This window comes from Thermobia domestica, chromosome 2 (assembly GCF_964235325.1).
Source record: "Thermobia domestica chromosome 2, izTheDome1.hap1.1, whole genome shotgun sequence".
Classification (NCBI taxonomy): domain Eukaryota; kingdom Metazoa; phylum Arthropoda; class Insecta; order Zygentoma; family Lepismatidae; genus Thermobia; species Thermobia domestica.
The window spans coordinates 26,981,212-26,999,401 of NC_137455.1; the positions used below are offsets into that span (position 1 = coordinate 26,981,212).

Sequence of the window (18,190 nt, forward strand, 5' to 3'; positions counted from 1 at the left end):
TCCCAGATACTTTATTATGACTTCCGGATTTCTTGTATATGCCGAGGCCTAAACAAACTTCGATGCTCTGGTGGTATGCTTATACGGTGTACTATGTCTATATGGCCCTTTCGATATCTATAGGCATATTCGTCCGTCACATGATTACACTATCCGAGGAAATGGAAAGAGGAAAGGATTGCGGGAGGAAGAAAGCGGCCTGAGACCTTTTATGTTAGGTAGCATCCCGGCATTTACCTGCTATGAATGAAGAAAACTCAGGAAGCCTCAGTGAAGGTGGTTGGCCTCAAAGAGCTTTTATACTTTTTGACCGAGTATTCCCAACGGGACAAAAAACATTAAAAGTAAAGAATAATGTGTAAGCTAACAGGACCTAGAAATAAACAGTTTCTACTCTTTTCATTTTCCCTTTAAATTGTACGACAGACTTAAACATTTATAGTAGAAAATAAACACAAAGAAAAGAATTGATAATATTAAATATTAAGAATTGGTAATATTTCGATACTTACCAATGACATCATGCAATGTAGCTGTATTTCTGCATGTTAAAAATTTATTAAAGAAACTGACCATTACAATGCCTCCATTAACAGCCTGCAATTACAAGAAAAGAAAGCATTATTCTATTGGCAAGAACGTTCTAATATTATTCGTTACTGCTATTATTATCAAAGATGAAATGAAATATTTCAGTTTAACATTCCGTGATTGCGTCCGTTAAACTAAAGAAGACGTCTGACTAAGGCAAAAAATGGAAGTTTTTAGTTTAACGTTCCACGTTATATCCTTTAGGCTAAGGGTGACCATGGTTAAAGCAAACATGCTCATTCATGAATAATCTATTAGCTACTGCTCAAAACGATTGTATCGTAATCTGACCAAGCACAACACTTTCCCACACTTTCATTAGATACGAATCCATAAAATGTGATGAAAGGCATTTTCGGACTTTAAAGTTTTGTTAATGGACAAAAGTAAAAGCATCCTGCAACAGTACAGCAAACACGAGCATTTTGTACTCAGATCGTTGCTTCAATATCTTAATGAAATATGACCAGGTTATCGTGCCAGGAACTCCAATGCAGCGTGAATTCCTCTCACTTGAACATCAAGGTATCCACATATGTTCACTCCAGAAACAGCTTTTTCTAGGCTTTATTAATGACAAAGCCACGCAAGAGTTCCATCGAGAGAACACACTTCAGTTGATAACAAAGAAACAATCACCCATATGGGCATTCAGAGCACAAAGGAATCAAGCCCAATGAACAAAATCGTGAGAGAAAGAGAGTTAAAGTTCGAAAGGTAGAGCCAACATTGTTTTATATACAGGGTGTTCATTTATTATGTAGCCAAAATTCAATGGTGATATCCTCACACGTAAACAATTAAAAAGGTCCATGTGAACATAGGGCAAAAAACGCGTTGTTTCAAAGTTACGGGATGCCGAAATCGTGAAAATTGTAACTTTGAGTCTGTCTAGCTCGAAATCTATGAGAGATATCAACTGTGGTTAAAGACATATTACAGGAACTAGTACGGGTAGACAGATACAACTCTGCAACAACGCCTCTAATGGCTAAGTGGTAAAGGATATGACAAAGTTTGTTCTCTAAAAGTTGCCTTACATTTAGTGTCCTTTCGAACGATTCCAACAGTTATACCACTTTCCATTGGAAATTTTGAAGTTGCCCCCGTTGGAGGTATTCACGAGACGCCACTGGTCTCGCTACTATTTTTATTGCATTCTATACATACGATTTGGTAATGCAGTTTTTTGTTTGAAGGCTCTACGTGCAGTATTAGCTACGATATAGGCCTGGTACGTTCTTATTGAATCACCCGGTATATATATATTAGGGTGGTCCTTAATTTTCGATTTCCGAATTTCTTTGCTCCCAACCCCTAAATTGGTTCCATGTCGGACCAAATTAATCTGTAAAAAGAATGGGCTCAATCGAAGAATATTTAACCGACCCCAAAGCGACCTAAACATCTGAATGCATTTATAATGTATAGTATATGGCAAAAGTTTGTAATAAACTCTTGTAACTTAAAAATGGCTGGGGGAAAGGAATCATAATTTGGATAGAGGTTGTAGAAGTAGATCCATACCTAATACTGAGTAGTGACCGATATCTTTACGTCCACCATCTTGGGTTCGGGCTCAAAATTTTAAATAGAAATGACCTCGTATGATATATCACTTTGAAGTAGCTTTTGACGACAAACAGACGTCTGCCTTTATTTTCCGCTTATCTCTGTACATGTAATAATTATCAACTATGGAAAATAAAATCTCCGGAGTAACAAAACTTAATAGTCTGTGAGTTCATATCTCTGTACGGGCTGCAGATTTATAAAATTGTTGAATAGTTTCCCTTATTTGAATTAAACAATAAAGTAAAGAAAAAAATGCACATGCCCATCTACTTGGAAAGAAGATGTGAAATTTCAACGTGGGTTGAATATATTGGAAAACATTGTGGTGGTGAATGATGTTGCAGAGAGAGGTGTGAAACTGATACAAGAATACGGGAACATATTAGCAAAGGACGAAAAAGAGAAACAATACATATTGCAGATAGTCAGTGAACACAGAAAAAAGTATCCAGATGCTACAAAAATTGGCTTAATGATGCAGTAGAATTTGGCTAGTTATCCACAGCCTTCAGCTTTCTTCTATTATCATTTTAAACGGTATTATTTATGTAATTTCATTTCATATAAATAATTCCAATATAGGCTGGTGTGTATTTCGACGGGATGTAATTTTGTAACATATATAATTATTTCCTTGTTACATGCATGTAATAGTTTATTAATATTTCAGTAGCCTACAAAGAAAAAAATATTGAAAGATAATAAACTATTATTTCAAAGCTAAAAAGAATTAAATGCCCAGAGATAAGTTGAAAATAAAGGAATATATGTTTTTATAATGAAAGGTTGCCCAAAAACGATGCCACAAAACATCATTTCCATTTAAAATTGTGGATCCGAATACAAAATTGGGGACTTCAAAATGGCCGCCATCATGCTATTTCTCAGGGTCAGATGTGGATTACTTCCAATTCCTGTATCCCTTTCGCTTCAGCCGCTTTAAAGTAAGAAGGGATTATTCCAGACTTTTCCTATATAACAACATATTGAATATGCATTCAAACTTTAGGTCGCTTGGGGGTCGGTTAAATATTCTTCGATTGAGCCCATTTTTTTCATGGATAAATTGGGTCCGACATGGAACCAATTTAGGGGTTGGGAGCAAAGAAATTCGGGAAAAAAAATTTCGCCATGTAATTAAGGACCACCCTAATATATATATATATATATATATATATATATATATATATATATATATATATGGTGTTTCAAAACAACACCGACAACGTTTAGGAGGTGTTCCTGACACCAAGATAAGACAAAAGGTATGGACCAACTTGGGTGCACAAATGCTTCCTTTCGGAGTAATAGGCTGCAGAAAACATGAAAATATTAACTTTAAAGGTCCATAGTTCCAAAGCTATGGAACCTACCGTAGTCGGGTCAAGACTTCACTTAGGAACTAGTATGTGCCCTATCCAAAATGCATGTTCCAAAATCCCGCGGTATTTCAGCAACAATTTTTACAGAGTAAGTTCGGCTGCACTCATATAATTTGAAGTAGTAACCAATTACCTCTATAAAAATTGTTGCTGAAATACCGCGGAATTCTGAAACAGGTATATTTGGATAGGTCACATTTTAGTTCTTAAGTTAAGTCTTAACCCGACTACGGTAGGTCCCATAGATTTGGAACTATGGGCCTTTAAAGTTATTATTGTTATTATTATTGAAGCATTTGTGCACCGAAGTTGATCTATATTTTTACTTTTATCTTGGAGTCATGAATCACTTCCCAAACGTTATCAGTGTTGTTTTGAAACACCGTGTGTATATATATGCTTCAATGTCTAGAAATAAATTTTTTAGGAACTAAAATGAGCTTCTTAAAAAATATAATATTTTAACATCGACCTGAAAATAGGGTTGCATTCAATTGTGTAGTTATGAATTCGTTACTCAGACTGATATTCTCGACAATGTGCTTATATAAAGCTAACAGCAGTAATCCTTACAATTGTGTTGTGATGAATTGGTTACTCAGACTGATATTCTCGAAAATGTGCTTCTATAAAGCTAACAACAGTAATCCTTGCAGTTGTGTTGTGATGAATTGGTAACTCAGACTGATATTTTCGACAATGTGCTTCTATAAAGCTAACAACAGTAATCCTTGCAATTGTGTTGTGATGAATTGGTTACTCAGACTGATATTCTCGACAATGTGCTTATATAAAGCTAACAGCAGTAATCCTTACAATTGTGTTGTGATGAATTGGTTACTCATAATGATATTCTCGACAATGTGCTTATATAAAGCTAACAACAGTAATCCTTGCAATTGGGTTGTGATGAATCCCTTACTCAGACTGATATTCTCGACAATGTGCTTCTATAAAGCTAACAACAGTAATCCTTGCAATTGTGTTGTGATGAATCCGTTACTCAGACTGATATTCTCGACAATGTACTTCTATAAAGCTAACAACAGTAATCCTTGCAATTGTGTTGTGATGAATTGGCTACTCAGACTGATATTCTCGACAATGTGCTTCTATAAAGCTAACAACAGTAATCCTTGCAATTGTGTTGTGATGAATTGGTTACTTAGACTGATATTCTCGACAATGTGCTTATATAAAGCTAACAGCAGTAATCCTTACAATTGTGTTGTGATGAATTGGTTACTCATAATGATATTCTCGACAATGTGCTTCTATAAAGCTAACAACAGTAATCCTTGCAATTGTGTTGTGATGAATTGGTTACTCAGAATGATATTCACGACAATGTGCTTCTATAAAGCTAACAACAGTAATCCTTGCAATTGTGTTGTGATGAATTGGTTACTCAGACTGATATTCTCGACAATGTGCTTATATAAAGCTAACAGCAGTAATCCTTACAATTGTGTTGTGATGAATTGGTTACTCAGACTGATATTCTCGAAAATGTGCTTCTATAAAGCTAACAACAGTAATCCTTGCAATTGTGTTGTGATGAATTGGTTACTCAGACTGATATTCTCAACAATGTAGTTCTATAAAGCTAACAACAGTAATCCTTGCAATTGTGTTGTGATGAATTGGTTACTCAGACTGATATTTTCGACAATGTGCTTCTATAAAGCTAACAACAGTAATCCTTGCAATTGTGTTGTGATGAATTGGTAACTCAGACTGATATTTTCGACAATGTGCTTCTATAAAGCTAACAACAGTAATCCTTGCAATTGTGTTGTGATGAATTGGTTACTCAGACTGATATTCTCGACAATGTGCTTATATAAAGCTAACAGCAGTAATCCTTACAATTGTGTTGTGATGAATTGGTTACTCAGACTGATATTCTCGACAATGTGCTTCTATAAAGCTAACAACAGTAATCCTTGCAATTGTGTTGTGACGAATCCGTTACTCAGACTGATATTCTCGACAATGTACTTCTATAAAGCTAACAACAATAATCCTTGCAATTGTGTTGTGATGAATTGGTTACTCAGACTGACATTTTCGACAATGTACTTCTATAAAGCTAACAACAGTAATCCTTGCAATTGTGTTGTGATGAATTGGTTACTCAGACTTATATTCTCGACAATGTGCTTCTATAATGCTAGCAACAGTAATCCTTGCAATTGTGAGATTCAGTGAGTTTAACTGAATTTACGGCTTTTCAAGGATGAGTTGGAGAAAAAGTAGAAAAGGATATCGTTATAGTTTGGAAAATGACTAAGGTGTTAGACTAACATGGTATAATTTAACATCTTAGTCTAATATCAGTTTTCACTCACAATTCAGACTAATAGCTGGCTATGGTGATTTCAGATTACCTGAGATTAGATCCACCTCTGAGAGAGTGGAGGACTTTCAGCATATAAGCTTATGTACAGGGTGAAATGTAGTACTGAAAATAAAAACGAAAACTGCATTGAACACGATCGCAAATGTGAACCCTGGGGGAATTTCGTGGCTCCGGGGAAGAATTTGTACCTCGCCTCGATCCATTAAATAATTGTTGGTTGTTCGGATTCTCCTCCTCTATGTTCCATTTCGTATAGCCTAAGCGCAGAGGATCAAGTCAATCAGTCAATCAAAGGATCAAGAGGAACCACCGTTAGGTTCATTAAATTCCTGTTGTACTAAAAAGCAATGAACATCAATTGAGGAGCGAAAATACTAACGATGGACAATAATAGAAGGACACTACTGTAGATATTACGATTAGGAATTATAAAATGTAATGAAATCTTTGAGTTTTACGTCCCAGGATTATGCTGGTTGGGCTAAAGGAGACGGTGATAGTGAGTAATGAATGAAATGGTGGAATGAAGAAAGTGGAAGGAAACGGGAGAACCAGGAGAAAACCGACAACCATGGTGTTTGTCCATTACAAATTCCACACGGCGCGAGCTGGGATCGAACTAAGAACCCCAAGCACCGGAGGTGAACGTTCTAAAACTAAACTACTGCGCCGCCCAATTAGGAATTAGGTTTCTGAGCTTTCGACATCTATGAACATGCTACTCCGTCACACATATAGGTGATGACTTTCCTGGGTGATAACACTGCTGAGGAAATTGGAAAGGAACTAAGGAATGGGGAAGGAAGGAAGCGGCCTGGAATTATTATGGTAGATACTATCCCGACATTTGCCTGGTGTGAATGAGGAAAACCCAGGAATAACTTTACTCAAGATCATTGGGAGGAAAAAGCTCTTACACCTTTTCGACCGAATGTCCGTACTGGGAATCGCCCCTGGGACCACTCGTACCAAAGGAGAGAAGGTTAACGACTATGCTATGCGAGGCACGACATTATTTATAAACATATATAATTAATTTATTCATTTATTGAGAACCCCAGACATAGTTTTTAATCATTTTATGCTTGAAATATTTAAGAATTAAATATAGTAATTATTTATTCTGAAAACGAACTTTTTTGCCTAATTATTTCCAACATGGAGTTTGAAAAAAATATCACTCAAAATGGCAACATATCATTTGTGCGACTTTAAATGTTACTGCTGAGCTACACCCACTTATTTCAGGAAATCTCCAAACGCAGTTCTGTACAGTTAATTGATTAGTGATTAATTTGTATTTTCGTTCTCTGTCAGAAGCTAGAACGAGACACTGCATTTAAAACTATATTGATCCTGTGAAATGCATTCGACTTTCTCCTACCGGGAAATGAACCCATAGCCTCGTGCACCAAAATGGACCACCCTAGCTACTAGACAAGTAATAATGTATAATGTGCACTTAAAACTATTCGTTGGCATGCGTTGGCAAGAGTTAAGATAATCAGATGGGAGACATTGAAGTGGGATATGACTACTATAACATTATGCTTGATTTATTGATATACAATGCATTATTCATTCTAGTAGATCCCCAATAACTCCACAGGTCGGGAACAGAACCTGGCATCACATGAGTCAATAGAATAATCGGGTAAACACTGAAACATATTTCGGAAGCATTAAAGTGATATTAAACGAAATCGTACGACAGTATAATTTACGTACACTAGCTTCATTGATAGTTTCATACCTTTACTCCTAAAGGAAACTTTTCTGTTCAATGAGTTTTCTAAAATTCTATTATCTTTCCAAACCTTTCTCATCAAACATGGCCGTTTTTTAATGATATTTTTTACTGATACTTGGCAGCCTTGCATCTGATCACAGTTTGTTTTTTATCTTTTAAGTGATTTCAGAGAAGAAAGTACATTATACCGATCATAAAATAGATTTTTAAATAGCTGACTGTCTATTCGTTTGTCTGTCTGTTCGCCCTCATGAATGTACGATATGCTAAAGGCCATATAATACACCTGATCTGAATCCAAATATTAAATTTATACTTTTATAGGCTCTTCAATATTCTTAGTACAGTAAAAATAATGTTAGTTTATTGAAATAAAATAATCAAACTTTACAATCTTCTCAAAATCGGCTCTAACGATTTCATTTACATTTCACTAATCAATAAACCAATAATAACCCTATAATATGGTATTATTTTTTAAAAGGAAAAAAGTCAGAAGGCTTAATGTGTATTTTCTATGTTTGGATCTTGTGAAATGAGTTACTCAAAATAATTAATTAGTATTCCATATCTTCGGTAGGCTGACATGGTGGCATATCTAACTTATTTTTCTTTTTTTTCGAAATTGTGTTCTTGCCACTTCAAGGTAGTTTATGCTCATAGGGAATGTTTTTCTCGGACGATTTTTCGAAAACTGGTCAGGCCAATATGTCCATATTTCATAACTAAATACAGGGTGGCCCAAAAGTAGGTATACGGTACAGTATTGCATTTTATATCATTTTTTATTGTTATCCATCAGGTAGTCTTAGTTTCTTTATTATTTGTTCTTAATGCGTTTTACTTATATGTTAAAAATATAAACTAGAATGTTATACTTGATTTATGCAAGGGTGTTTACCTACTTTAGGACCACCCTATATTTCAAAATACCCCTATCTATACGACCTATGTCATAGACCTAAGTTATCTCTTATTAAAAATTCACAAGTGATGGACCACTTTTGAGGATGTTTTCTTACAAATTTCTCGGAAAAAAAGCTATAACAATTTTGTTTATATTTCGTAAATAAATGTTTAAGAAATAATCGCAGAATGGCTAGATTTAGTTTAAGATACGAGAGCAGTGAGGGAACAGTGAGGAACTTGACAAATCTCGTCTTCTTTTCAAGATATAACAAGAAACTTCACGATTCTCGTAGGCATATTAGTTCACCCAAGCTTTAGTTTCGAAGCACTCTTTTAGTGTTCCATGAATCGTAGTATAAACACACTATAAATTGAAAAAATGATTGTACGAACGCAATGTAGAACATTTATTACTCCATTACATTACTCTAGGGGCCGCTGTGGCTCAGTGCTAGAGGTTACACCTCAGGTGCATGGGCTCCTTGGTTTGATCCCAGATTGTGCCAAATGAACTTTTTCCTGGACAAGCACCGTGTGCGTGGATTTTCTCGGGATTCTCCCGTTTCCTCTCCCTTTTTTCATTCCAGCATTTCATTCATTACCGTCTCCTTTAGCCTAGCCAGCATAACTGTGGGACGTAAAACTTTATGATTTTCAAAAGATTGCATTGCTCTAACAACAAACATGGTTTCAAATAGTGTTATATTACATCTTGCGTTATCCTCATGTAACGCAGAAGGATTCTGATATCTTTTAGGTGAAATTAAGAAAAAATCCAGGATAAAATGTGCACATAAAAAAAAACGAGACGAGAAAATATTTTGGAGTACCGAGACGAGATTATAAAGGTCTTTTCGAGAATCAAGACAAGTCGAGACTTCTACGAAATTCACAAGACAAAACGAAACGAGCAAAACCTTATTGTTCACCTCGTATCGTCTCGTGAGAAACACTAAATGAGAGCAACAAATATTAGTGGAGTAGTCCGTAACTTTTATTTTCTTTTATTTTTCGCACATAGCGCAAACATTAGACCTTAGAGGGTGTACTTGGTATTGTTTTACTTTTTCGTCTGACCCGTGGAAGTGTGGATACACTCTGTAGCATTAGTAATTCTTTGAACTTTGATCATCACTGGAAACGTTTCGAGCGCGGCTACTATAGCTACTTTAAGGAATTTAATAGAAGGATTTCGCCTAAAGATTAGAAGATGGCTGAAAGCTGTCCTTCACTTTCGAAAGCACTTTACACATAGTTTGATGCCCAGGCTGAAATCTTAAAGAAAAATTTTCTTTTTTTTATTTTTTTTTATTTTGCCACTAGAGCTGCCAGTAACGTGATTGAGCCTCAATTATCCTCCTTTCCGCCTCCGGCGCATTCTGAGTTCTTTCTAGCTCCTCATCCCATTTCCTTTTATGAGAAAAAGCGTTAGAGAGAACGTTATGGTTATAGGAAGGAGAGAGAGCGAAAGCAAACTTTGCCTCAAATCCCTTATTCTTGATTAATGAGAAGTGTCTTACCGCTGCTTTCGGATCGATTTGAGACAACACTTTCTTTCCCCTTACTCACAACGATAGAACTCTTTGCTGTTTGCTCTTTCTGAAATATTAACGAAAGTTGTTACAAGACGGCACTGGCAGTATTTGATAAATACTTGCTTTAAAACTTACAGATAACAGAATCCTTAATTCTGTTCTTCAGTTAAACTTTAAACTTCTTAATTGAAGAAAGCTTATATTATTCAACATACGGATCAAGAATGCGTTTGTGTTTGTCCTTGTGTATAGATGATTGCTTGTCTCACTATAACATCCTTTTATTTTTATTTTAATAAAATTTGTTATAAGCTTTTCGTAAAGTTGCAATAATGTTTCAACGTGATGTTAGATCCATATACGTACAGCAGCTGTTGTACAGTATATCTGTTTAAGCAAGTATAGGATTTTCCCTTTAAATATATAAAATTTACTGATATAGTTGAGTTGATTTTGAGTTAAAGGTCTCTTTCAGCAGCGAGGTTATAGGAGACAGGACCTACTGATTAACGTGGAATGCGAACCAGATGTGCTCCAGCCGGAGATCGTACATGGATCTCTCAAGCCAAAGACGCGTACGCTAACCGCTTAGCCACGAAGGAGTTCTTAAATGTTTTAGTTTCACGTTCTACGTTATAATTAGGCTCAAGGAGCCAGATATTTAATAACAGTATAAAAGGATTTGATTGGATGAGAACGTGGAAGAAAAACGGGAGAACCCCGAGAAAACCTATAAACAAGTTATATCTGACACAAATTTATTCCTGGAATCGAATCAGGGACCTCTCACAACAGAGGTGAACATCCCAATGAAATGACACACCACTATGTTGTGTTATAATATAGTTGAGTGATTGTTGCGAATTACATATTACTGTCGTTGTTGAGATTTACGTATTGTTGTAATATTACGTTTAAAAATGTACCTAAATGAAACACCTAAAACGCAGTGCCGCAATTGTTTAGTGCTTTCACGCAGTGGAGCATGTAGAAGTTAAAACCTTGGGGGCCACCCACAACCCAGACTATGATAGATATCTCATGAGTTTACTATAAGCTTTCACAAATATATAAGTAATAGATTGAATAATGTTTGTGTCTCTAAAAACTCTGGAGACTATCCCCCCGGCCCAGGGCTATATCCGCCACTGTTTTCACGCTCACGTTCACTTGAAAAGCGTTGTGGCATCAAATTTGTTTCCAAATTATTATAGATCCCGATGAGAGGAATACAATTGTATAACAATATTATGTGATTTGATTTTTGGAACTTCAGATAATCCCAATTGAGGAGTTTGATGTAATAGTAAGGGTGTAAGCGAGGTTTCGCTCTTTTTGCATCGAATGCATAAGTGGCTTTTACTATACTTGTTTAGCCTTGTCAAAATTGCAACTCAATATCGGCATAAAATGCAGCATATTACATTGTTTTATGTGAGAAAAAAACTTTCAACATCGTTTTTCTCCAAATGAATATTTCAGACATACGCCCTTATTGCATGAAATTCTTGAATTATTTGGTCTTTTTACTTTCACTTTCAATTAAAAAGAATCCATTTTCTTTGATGCTTTTATTTTTACTTGAAAATTTTATTTTTAAAAAAAATCTGACACAATGAGGTTCATGGGTGACGTTTACACTTCTTAAAACATATCACACCTCATGTAAAAGAGAAAATGAAGTTGCTAGACTTAATGAAAATCCGAGTGAATATTCCAAACATCTCTTGAGATATAGTGTCATATATATTTTATTATGACGTCATTAGCTCATGCATAATTTAGACTCATGGTGGATCGGGTATAACCAGGTGAGGATTAGAAATTCTTGGAACTATTGGAATTAATTTTACGTTTCGAATGTAATTTTACGTTTTGAATGTAAGTTTACTCTTCGAATGTAAATTTAAGTCTCGAACGTAATTGTACGTTTCGAATGTAATTTTACGTAAAAATCTACCGAAGTTACGATGTGGTTCTGAGTACCGTGGCGTTGGGAAAACCATAGTTAAAATAGACTATAAAACCTGTCTTGCTTTACTTGATAGGGTAAATAAAGTTGATGAATTCGGGGAAAATACGATATTAAAATTTCAAATAGTTCTTGAGATTTTGGAGTTCTTAAAATTTCAAGCAGATATAACATTCCATAAATTCCTGTAACGCAGAGACGTACCTAAGGGAGGCAAAAAGGGGCTTGTGCCCCGAGCGCCGGATTGGAGGGGCGCAAAACTTGTCAAATATTTATTTTCACTATAAGGCAAAGAAAGGAGTTTTAGTAAACTAAAGAGCATTAAATATTATCTCAGAAAGTTAACAGGACTGCAACGACTCATCAGACTTAGGATCATATTCATAGAGTATAAAAGCTTGCTTCAAAGCTATCTTTTGAGGACATTGTAAAAACCTTTGCAGCCAAAAGAGCCCGCAAAGTTAAATTTTAGTTCCAGCTTTCTGTGTTCTTTCTAAACTTACATCAATTTAAGAGATCTGCAAAATGTCTGAATATAATACTCGAGACAACAGCTTGACCGTTTGTCATAATTAAATATTCTATTCTAAAGCAACATACTGTTGATTCACTCTACACATATGCACATCCTGACAGAATTCAAAAGAAAAAAAATGATTTGCAGTTATGATAAGACTATAAGTATATGTCAAGCATTCTACTCTCAGATTATTTATCAATCAAATTCTAATTAGTTTGGTGTTTTATCTTGTACTAAAAATTAAATTATGTACTGCAGTTTTGAAATCAAGCTTTATCACTTGAAGAAAGAATGGAATAGGAGAACTACTGTCTGATGCCAATATCAGGTATAGTTGGGGAGAATTTTGGTTTGGTTGGTCGGGGGGGGGGACTAAGGCGAGTTCTTCCCCGGGCGATAACTAGCCTAGTTGCATAGCTGCTGTAACGTCTTCTTGTGACATCATTTACAAGGGAGTGAAAATTCGGAAAATATATTTAATAATTGGAACTCGACACAAACTCGAAATAAAGTTTTATATAAAGCAGGGGCGGATCAAGGACGGACTTCTGGGGGGGAGGTGGGTTGTAATACTGCTACTTAGAGCTACTTTTAGAGCTCCAAACTCTTAGATGGGTTTTATTTATATATAAAATAAGAACGTTTCCTCTTCTAGGGGGGAGGGCAATGGCTTAGATCGCCCCCCTGGATCCGCCACAGGTTTCACAGTGGTCACTGGCACATTACCACAGTATTTTTCATTACGGCCCATTGCCTAAAACAATGGAATGAGTCATTCGCATGCATTAAATTTAGAGATTTACATTACGAAAGACACCAACGCAGAACTCGAACTTGCGAACCTCCATAGTAAACAGCTAGGCCCGAACACCATAGTGCGCCCTACTACAGAGGCTGGCACTGGCCAAGAAAAAATAACAAACTAACACACTTTCAAGTTGCCAATTGCTAATTATTTAACAATGCCTACATGTTTTGCAGGGTAATGAGGGCCATTAGATTTTATGGTGGGCCTTATTTATCAACCATGTACTCGTCATTTTATAAGTCATTATCTACAAACATGTTTCGAACTAAAACAAAGTAACTTCTATCCCAAATACTAAATACTATGATTATCACAAACAAACAAGATATTTCGGGTTATCTTTATTCTGCACAGAAAAAAATAGCTTAGTTTACCCTCGAAAATTACACCAACACATGGAAACTGGCTTCTTGATGCTTCAATACTGCCAACATTCCGTCTAACCATGCTCAAGAAGACGAATTTTCTCAAGCAGGCATTGTGTTAGTAATCGCTACTTGTGATGTCAGATTTCTCCTACAGTGATTCTACCCTATGAAATTTTGCACTGGGCCTTATTTCCTTCCGGGCCTTATTTGCTGCAAGTACCTTATTTTCCAATATTCAAGTCCCTAGGAGTATAAATTATGAATGAGCAGATCACGTCATGGAGTCTATCTCAAGAGCTCTTTGAAATTAGGTGAAAGTAAAAGTACCAAAGAATCACGATTAACTGAAGTTGGGAAAGTCTGATCGCATATTTTAAAATTGTGATCCTGTCATAGAGATGTATAATAATTGTGAAAAGCATTTGTTTTGCCACAACTCTTCACCCCAAACATGTTTGTTACATATACATTCTGAATAACAGACATTTTCCCTTTCTTGTGCAAAAAATTCGTAAAGTCTTCCTTTCTTCTCGAAAAAATTGTAAAATCTTCCCATCTTCTCTTAAAAGTCGTAAAATTTTCCTTTCGTCTCTGAAAACTCTTAAAATATTTCTTTCTTCTCCGGAGTATCGTAAAATCTTCCTTTCTTCTCCAATAAATCGTAAAATCGTTCTTTCTTCTTCAATAAATTGTAAAATATTTCTTCTTCAATAAACTGTAAAATCTTCCTTTCTCCTCCAAACAATCGTAAAATCTTCCTTTCTTCTCCAATAAATCACAAAATCTTCCTTCTGCAGTAAATAGTGAAATCTTCCTTTCTTCTCCAATCAATTGTAAAATATTTCTTTCTTCTTCAATAAATCGTAAAAGCTTCCTTTCTTCTTCACTAAACCGTAAAATATTCCTTTCTTCACCAATATATCGTACAATATTCCTTTCGTCTCCAATAAATTATAAAATTGTCCTTCCTTCTCCAATAAATCGTGAAATCTTCCTTTCTTGTCCAATAAATCGTAAAAGTTTCTTTTCTTCTCCAAAAAATTGTAACATCCTTTCTTTTCCAAAAAAAAAAAAAAAACTCGTAAAATCTTATTTTTTCCTCAAAAATAGCATAATCTTCCTTTCTTCTCCAAACTATCTTAAGATCTTCCTTTCTTCTCTAAAAAATCTGGTAACTCTAATGTTGTAATTCATTTCTCCCTTATGCTCCGCACGACTAGCGGCTACAGAGGTGTCGTATGGAGGATGAGTATCGCCACCTAGTCGGTTAATGTATGCTTAAAATACGGAGTGCTATATCAAATCTGAATAAATTAGTAAAATCGTTTAAATAAATAGACCTATAAAAATTTTGCATTTATTAGGAGCAGCCGCCTTCGTATCCCTCACCCTGCATCCACTAGTGCTTCGCACTCACTTTCTGACTAATTGCAGCCCTGAAATGATTGAAGGTTTAGTCTGACTTAAAGAAGGGCATTACTCGAGCATACGGCTCTACAAAATTTTCACACATCTATTGCATTTTCCGGTTTCTTCTTGCACAGCATGCACTAAATGAGGAGCTAATGCATAAACCACGATAACATTACGATCTTTGTCACACAGTTCTTTGTAATAGAATCGTATATTGCATTACATGCATCGCAAACATCCATTGCTAACACGAACAGAATATTCTCGCCTTTTCCGCCTTTTTCGCGCCCGTGTACTTCAGTAAATAGTTACACTTAGAATACCTTTATTACCATTCACAATATATTTCAATATGATATCCACTGACTGAAATTACTTATATCCATACTCCTCTTCTTTTACGAAAAGTGTTTGACATCGTATTTTACCTATAAATTTTGTTTTTGGTAGAGCCGTCTGCTCGAGTGAACCCACAGAAGCATTGACTGAAATTTCTTTCATGAAACAAAAAATGTTAATACCCAAATCCTTGGTATAATAAATTATTACTTTGGAGAGTAATAAACATTGTTTATCATCATTCGTTCTAATGACGATCTCTTGCGCTCCTAAATTTGTAAATAAATTTACCATAGGATGACGCTTAAAATACACGACTACATTGTAACGACTATTGGCTTTAAGATTTCAACAAATCTAACCGAACGGGTTAAGTTCCAAAGTTGGGCGTCCGTTTCCAGCAAAATTTTTAAAATTTACAGGAAAGATATGGATAATTTGATCGTTTGTGTGCTTGATAATATATAAGGGTCTTGAAAAATCTGTTTGTTTGTTATATATAAGCGGTTATAAACATGGGACTATACCGCGAGCGGAGGGAACTATTTGGCGCAAGCTAACTAAACAGTTGCATTGTGGGAAAGTAACGAGCATTTATGGCGAATGTACAAGGGCAATGAAGTAACAGTTTGAACATTTGTGAAGCAATACGTTGATAACGAGCAAAATCTTTTAAAAGTTTGTGAAGAAGACAGATTAATGAACCTAATAACAAATTGCAGAAAATGTGGAAACGAGATGACAGCGAAAAAACGTGGCGAAATCGGACGCCCAACTTCGGAATAAATGCCAACCGTAAATTCACTCATTTTTGTTTCATTATTTCCTCGGTTACAGAAACGGAAAAGCTGTAGTACCTATAAATATTTTCATTCATGCTCGTCTACTTTATATTAAGGAATCAAGTTGGCAAAGTGTTGAATATGATACATGGACAGGGAAAGTATCGGTAACGAGTGATATATAATTCAATTATTCGAATATCACATTGCAAATTCACTGAAAATAACCGTGATTCCTAAGAGAGTGTTTTGTTATTGATGCGTTCCATGATGATATTTGTTGGTGCGTTTACCTTCAGTAAAATATAAAAAAATAAATAAAACAGAAATCTTGAATCTCTCGCCTCGTTATTACGTCCGTTGTGCTAAACGAGATGGATGCAAATGAATATTTGTGAAAAATTAGAGGAATGATGTGAAAGGAAACGAAAAAAATCCACTACATGTTGCATCCACAACAAACTCAGATATCCTGGCATCGAACCAGGACCACTTTAATCTGTGTTGAGCGTACCAATATTCAGCCACTATGATACCTACAAAAGGTAGTTCAACATAACTTTTCAAACACTTAAATCTCTTATCGAATGATGCCAGGTATGAATGAAGCCAAGTATTAACCTTTACGTATATCTAATATGAAATCCACACATACAAAGGTCAGAAATATTGAAGAAAATTTATCTGTGTGCGAGACAACCGCGGATCTAGAAAGTAAAAACTGGGTGGCCAGCCAGAACCTAGACTATAACATGTATATCATGTGTTTACTTTAAATTTACAAATATATATAAATAAAAGCTTCAATTATGTCTGCTACTGAAAACTTGGGGGGCCTTAGCCCCCCGGCCCCGGCTAGTGTGAGGAGGGAGTAAATTTGAGGTGATTTAATAATGATTAACATTAACGTTTACGTATGTCTATTTTCTCGTCTGAAAAAGTCTTTAAGAAAATCAAAAACATCTTTGAGGTGGTGGAAATATAAAATTGTGATTGAATTTAGTCAGAATTATAAAATTCTGACTAAAGTTAATCAGAACTGGATAGCAGGCACGTACAGTCATGTCCAAAATGATATCTATAACTGTCTACTTGTAGGAATATAATTTGATAATGATTTTGCAGGGTACTTTTAATATTGATACTATGTGTATAATCGGGGAATGTATATTTGGGGTAAATTTCATAGGAAAAGAACTATAAGTACAAAAATTAGAATGAGTAAAATAAAGTGTTGCTAAATGGACAAGAAAGTTTTATTTTCGTTTTATTGTTCTTATTTACTACTTTTTTGACATGAAATTTGCCACATCGGTTATGTACATACTAACATTATAAGAAATACTGGACGAATTCGTTATCAAATTATATTCCTATAACAACATATTTATAGACATGCGACAATCATTTTGGACATGAGTGTACACAAGAATTTATTTCAGGACGAGTCTAAAGCTTTGGGAACGGGGGAAAAACAAATTAAATATGAAGATAAATTATATTAAATTTTGCAAAATCACCCCCTAAAATTAGGCTAAGTTTAGAGTCAAGATTTCTTGAGTGTGGATCCTCAGCACTGTTTCTTCCAGACACCTTTTTTTTTTTTTTGGAGGGGCAGTGCCACTAGAACTCTGAGAGTGCCCCCGGGACGAGACCAAAATAATACGTCTATAATATAATAATGAATAAAATAGTACCAGCAGTGACCCCCGGCATAATACGTGAGCCGTCCCGGAACATTTTTTGTGGAAGAGCGATAGATCCTCAGAACCCACCTACTAGTGTCCCTATAAGATAGTACGTCCCTATAAGATAGGATCTACGAAGTGTGACTGGATCCCTTTGTCATAAGATATATTCTGTGAAGTTCTCCCTGGAGGCCCT

The 18,190-nt window shown here is 35.4% G+C and overlaps 1 protein-coding gene across 1 annotated transcript in view; it reads right to left on the bottom strand.

Moving 5' to 3' along the window:
* Nucleotides 1-18,190, bottom strand: part of LOC145671296 (dipeptidase 1-like) — a 408,614-nt gene that overhangs the window by 50,271 nt on the left and 340,153 nt on the right. The window contains exon 9 of the mRNA XM_081740265.1: nucleotides 513-597. Within this exon, the coding sequence (XP_081596391.1) occupies nucleotides 513-597 (85 nt within the window). The remainder of the gene's footprint in view (nucleotides 1-512; nucleotides 598-18,190) is intronic.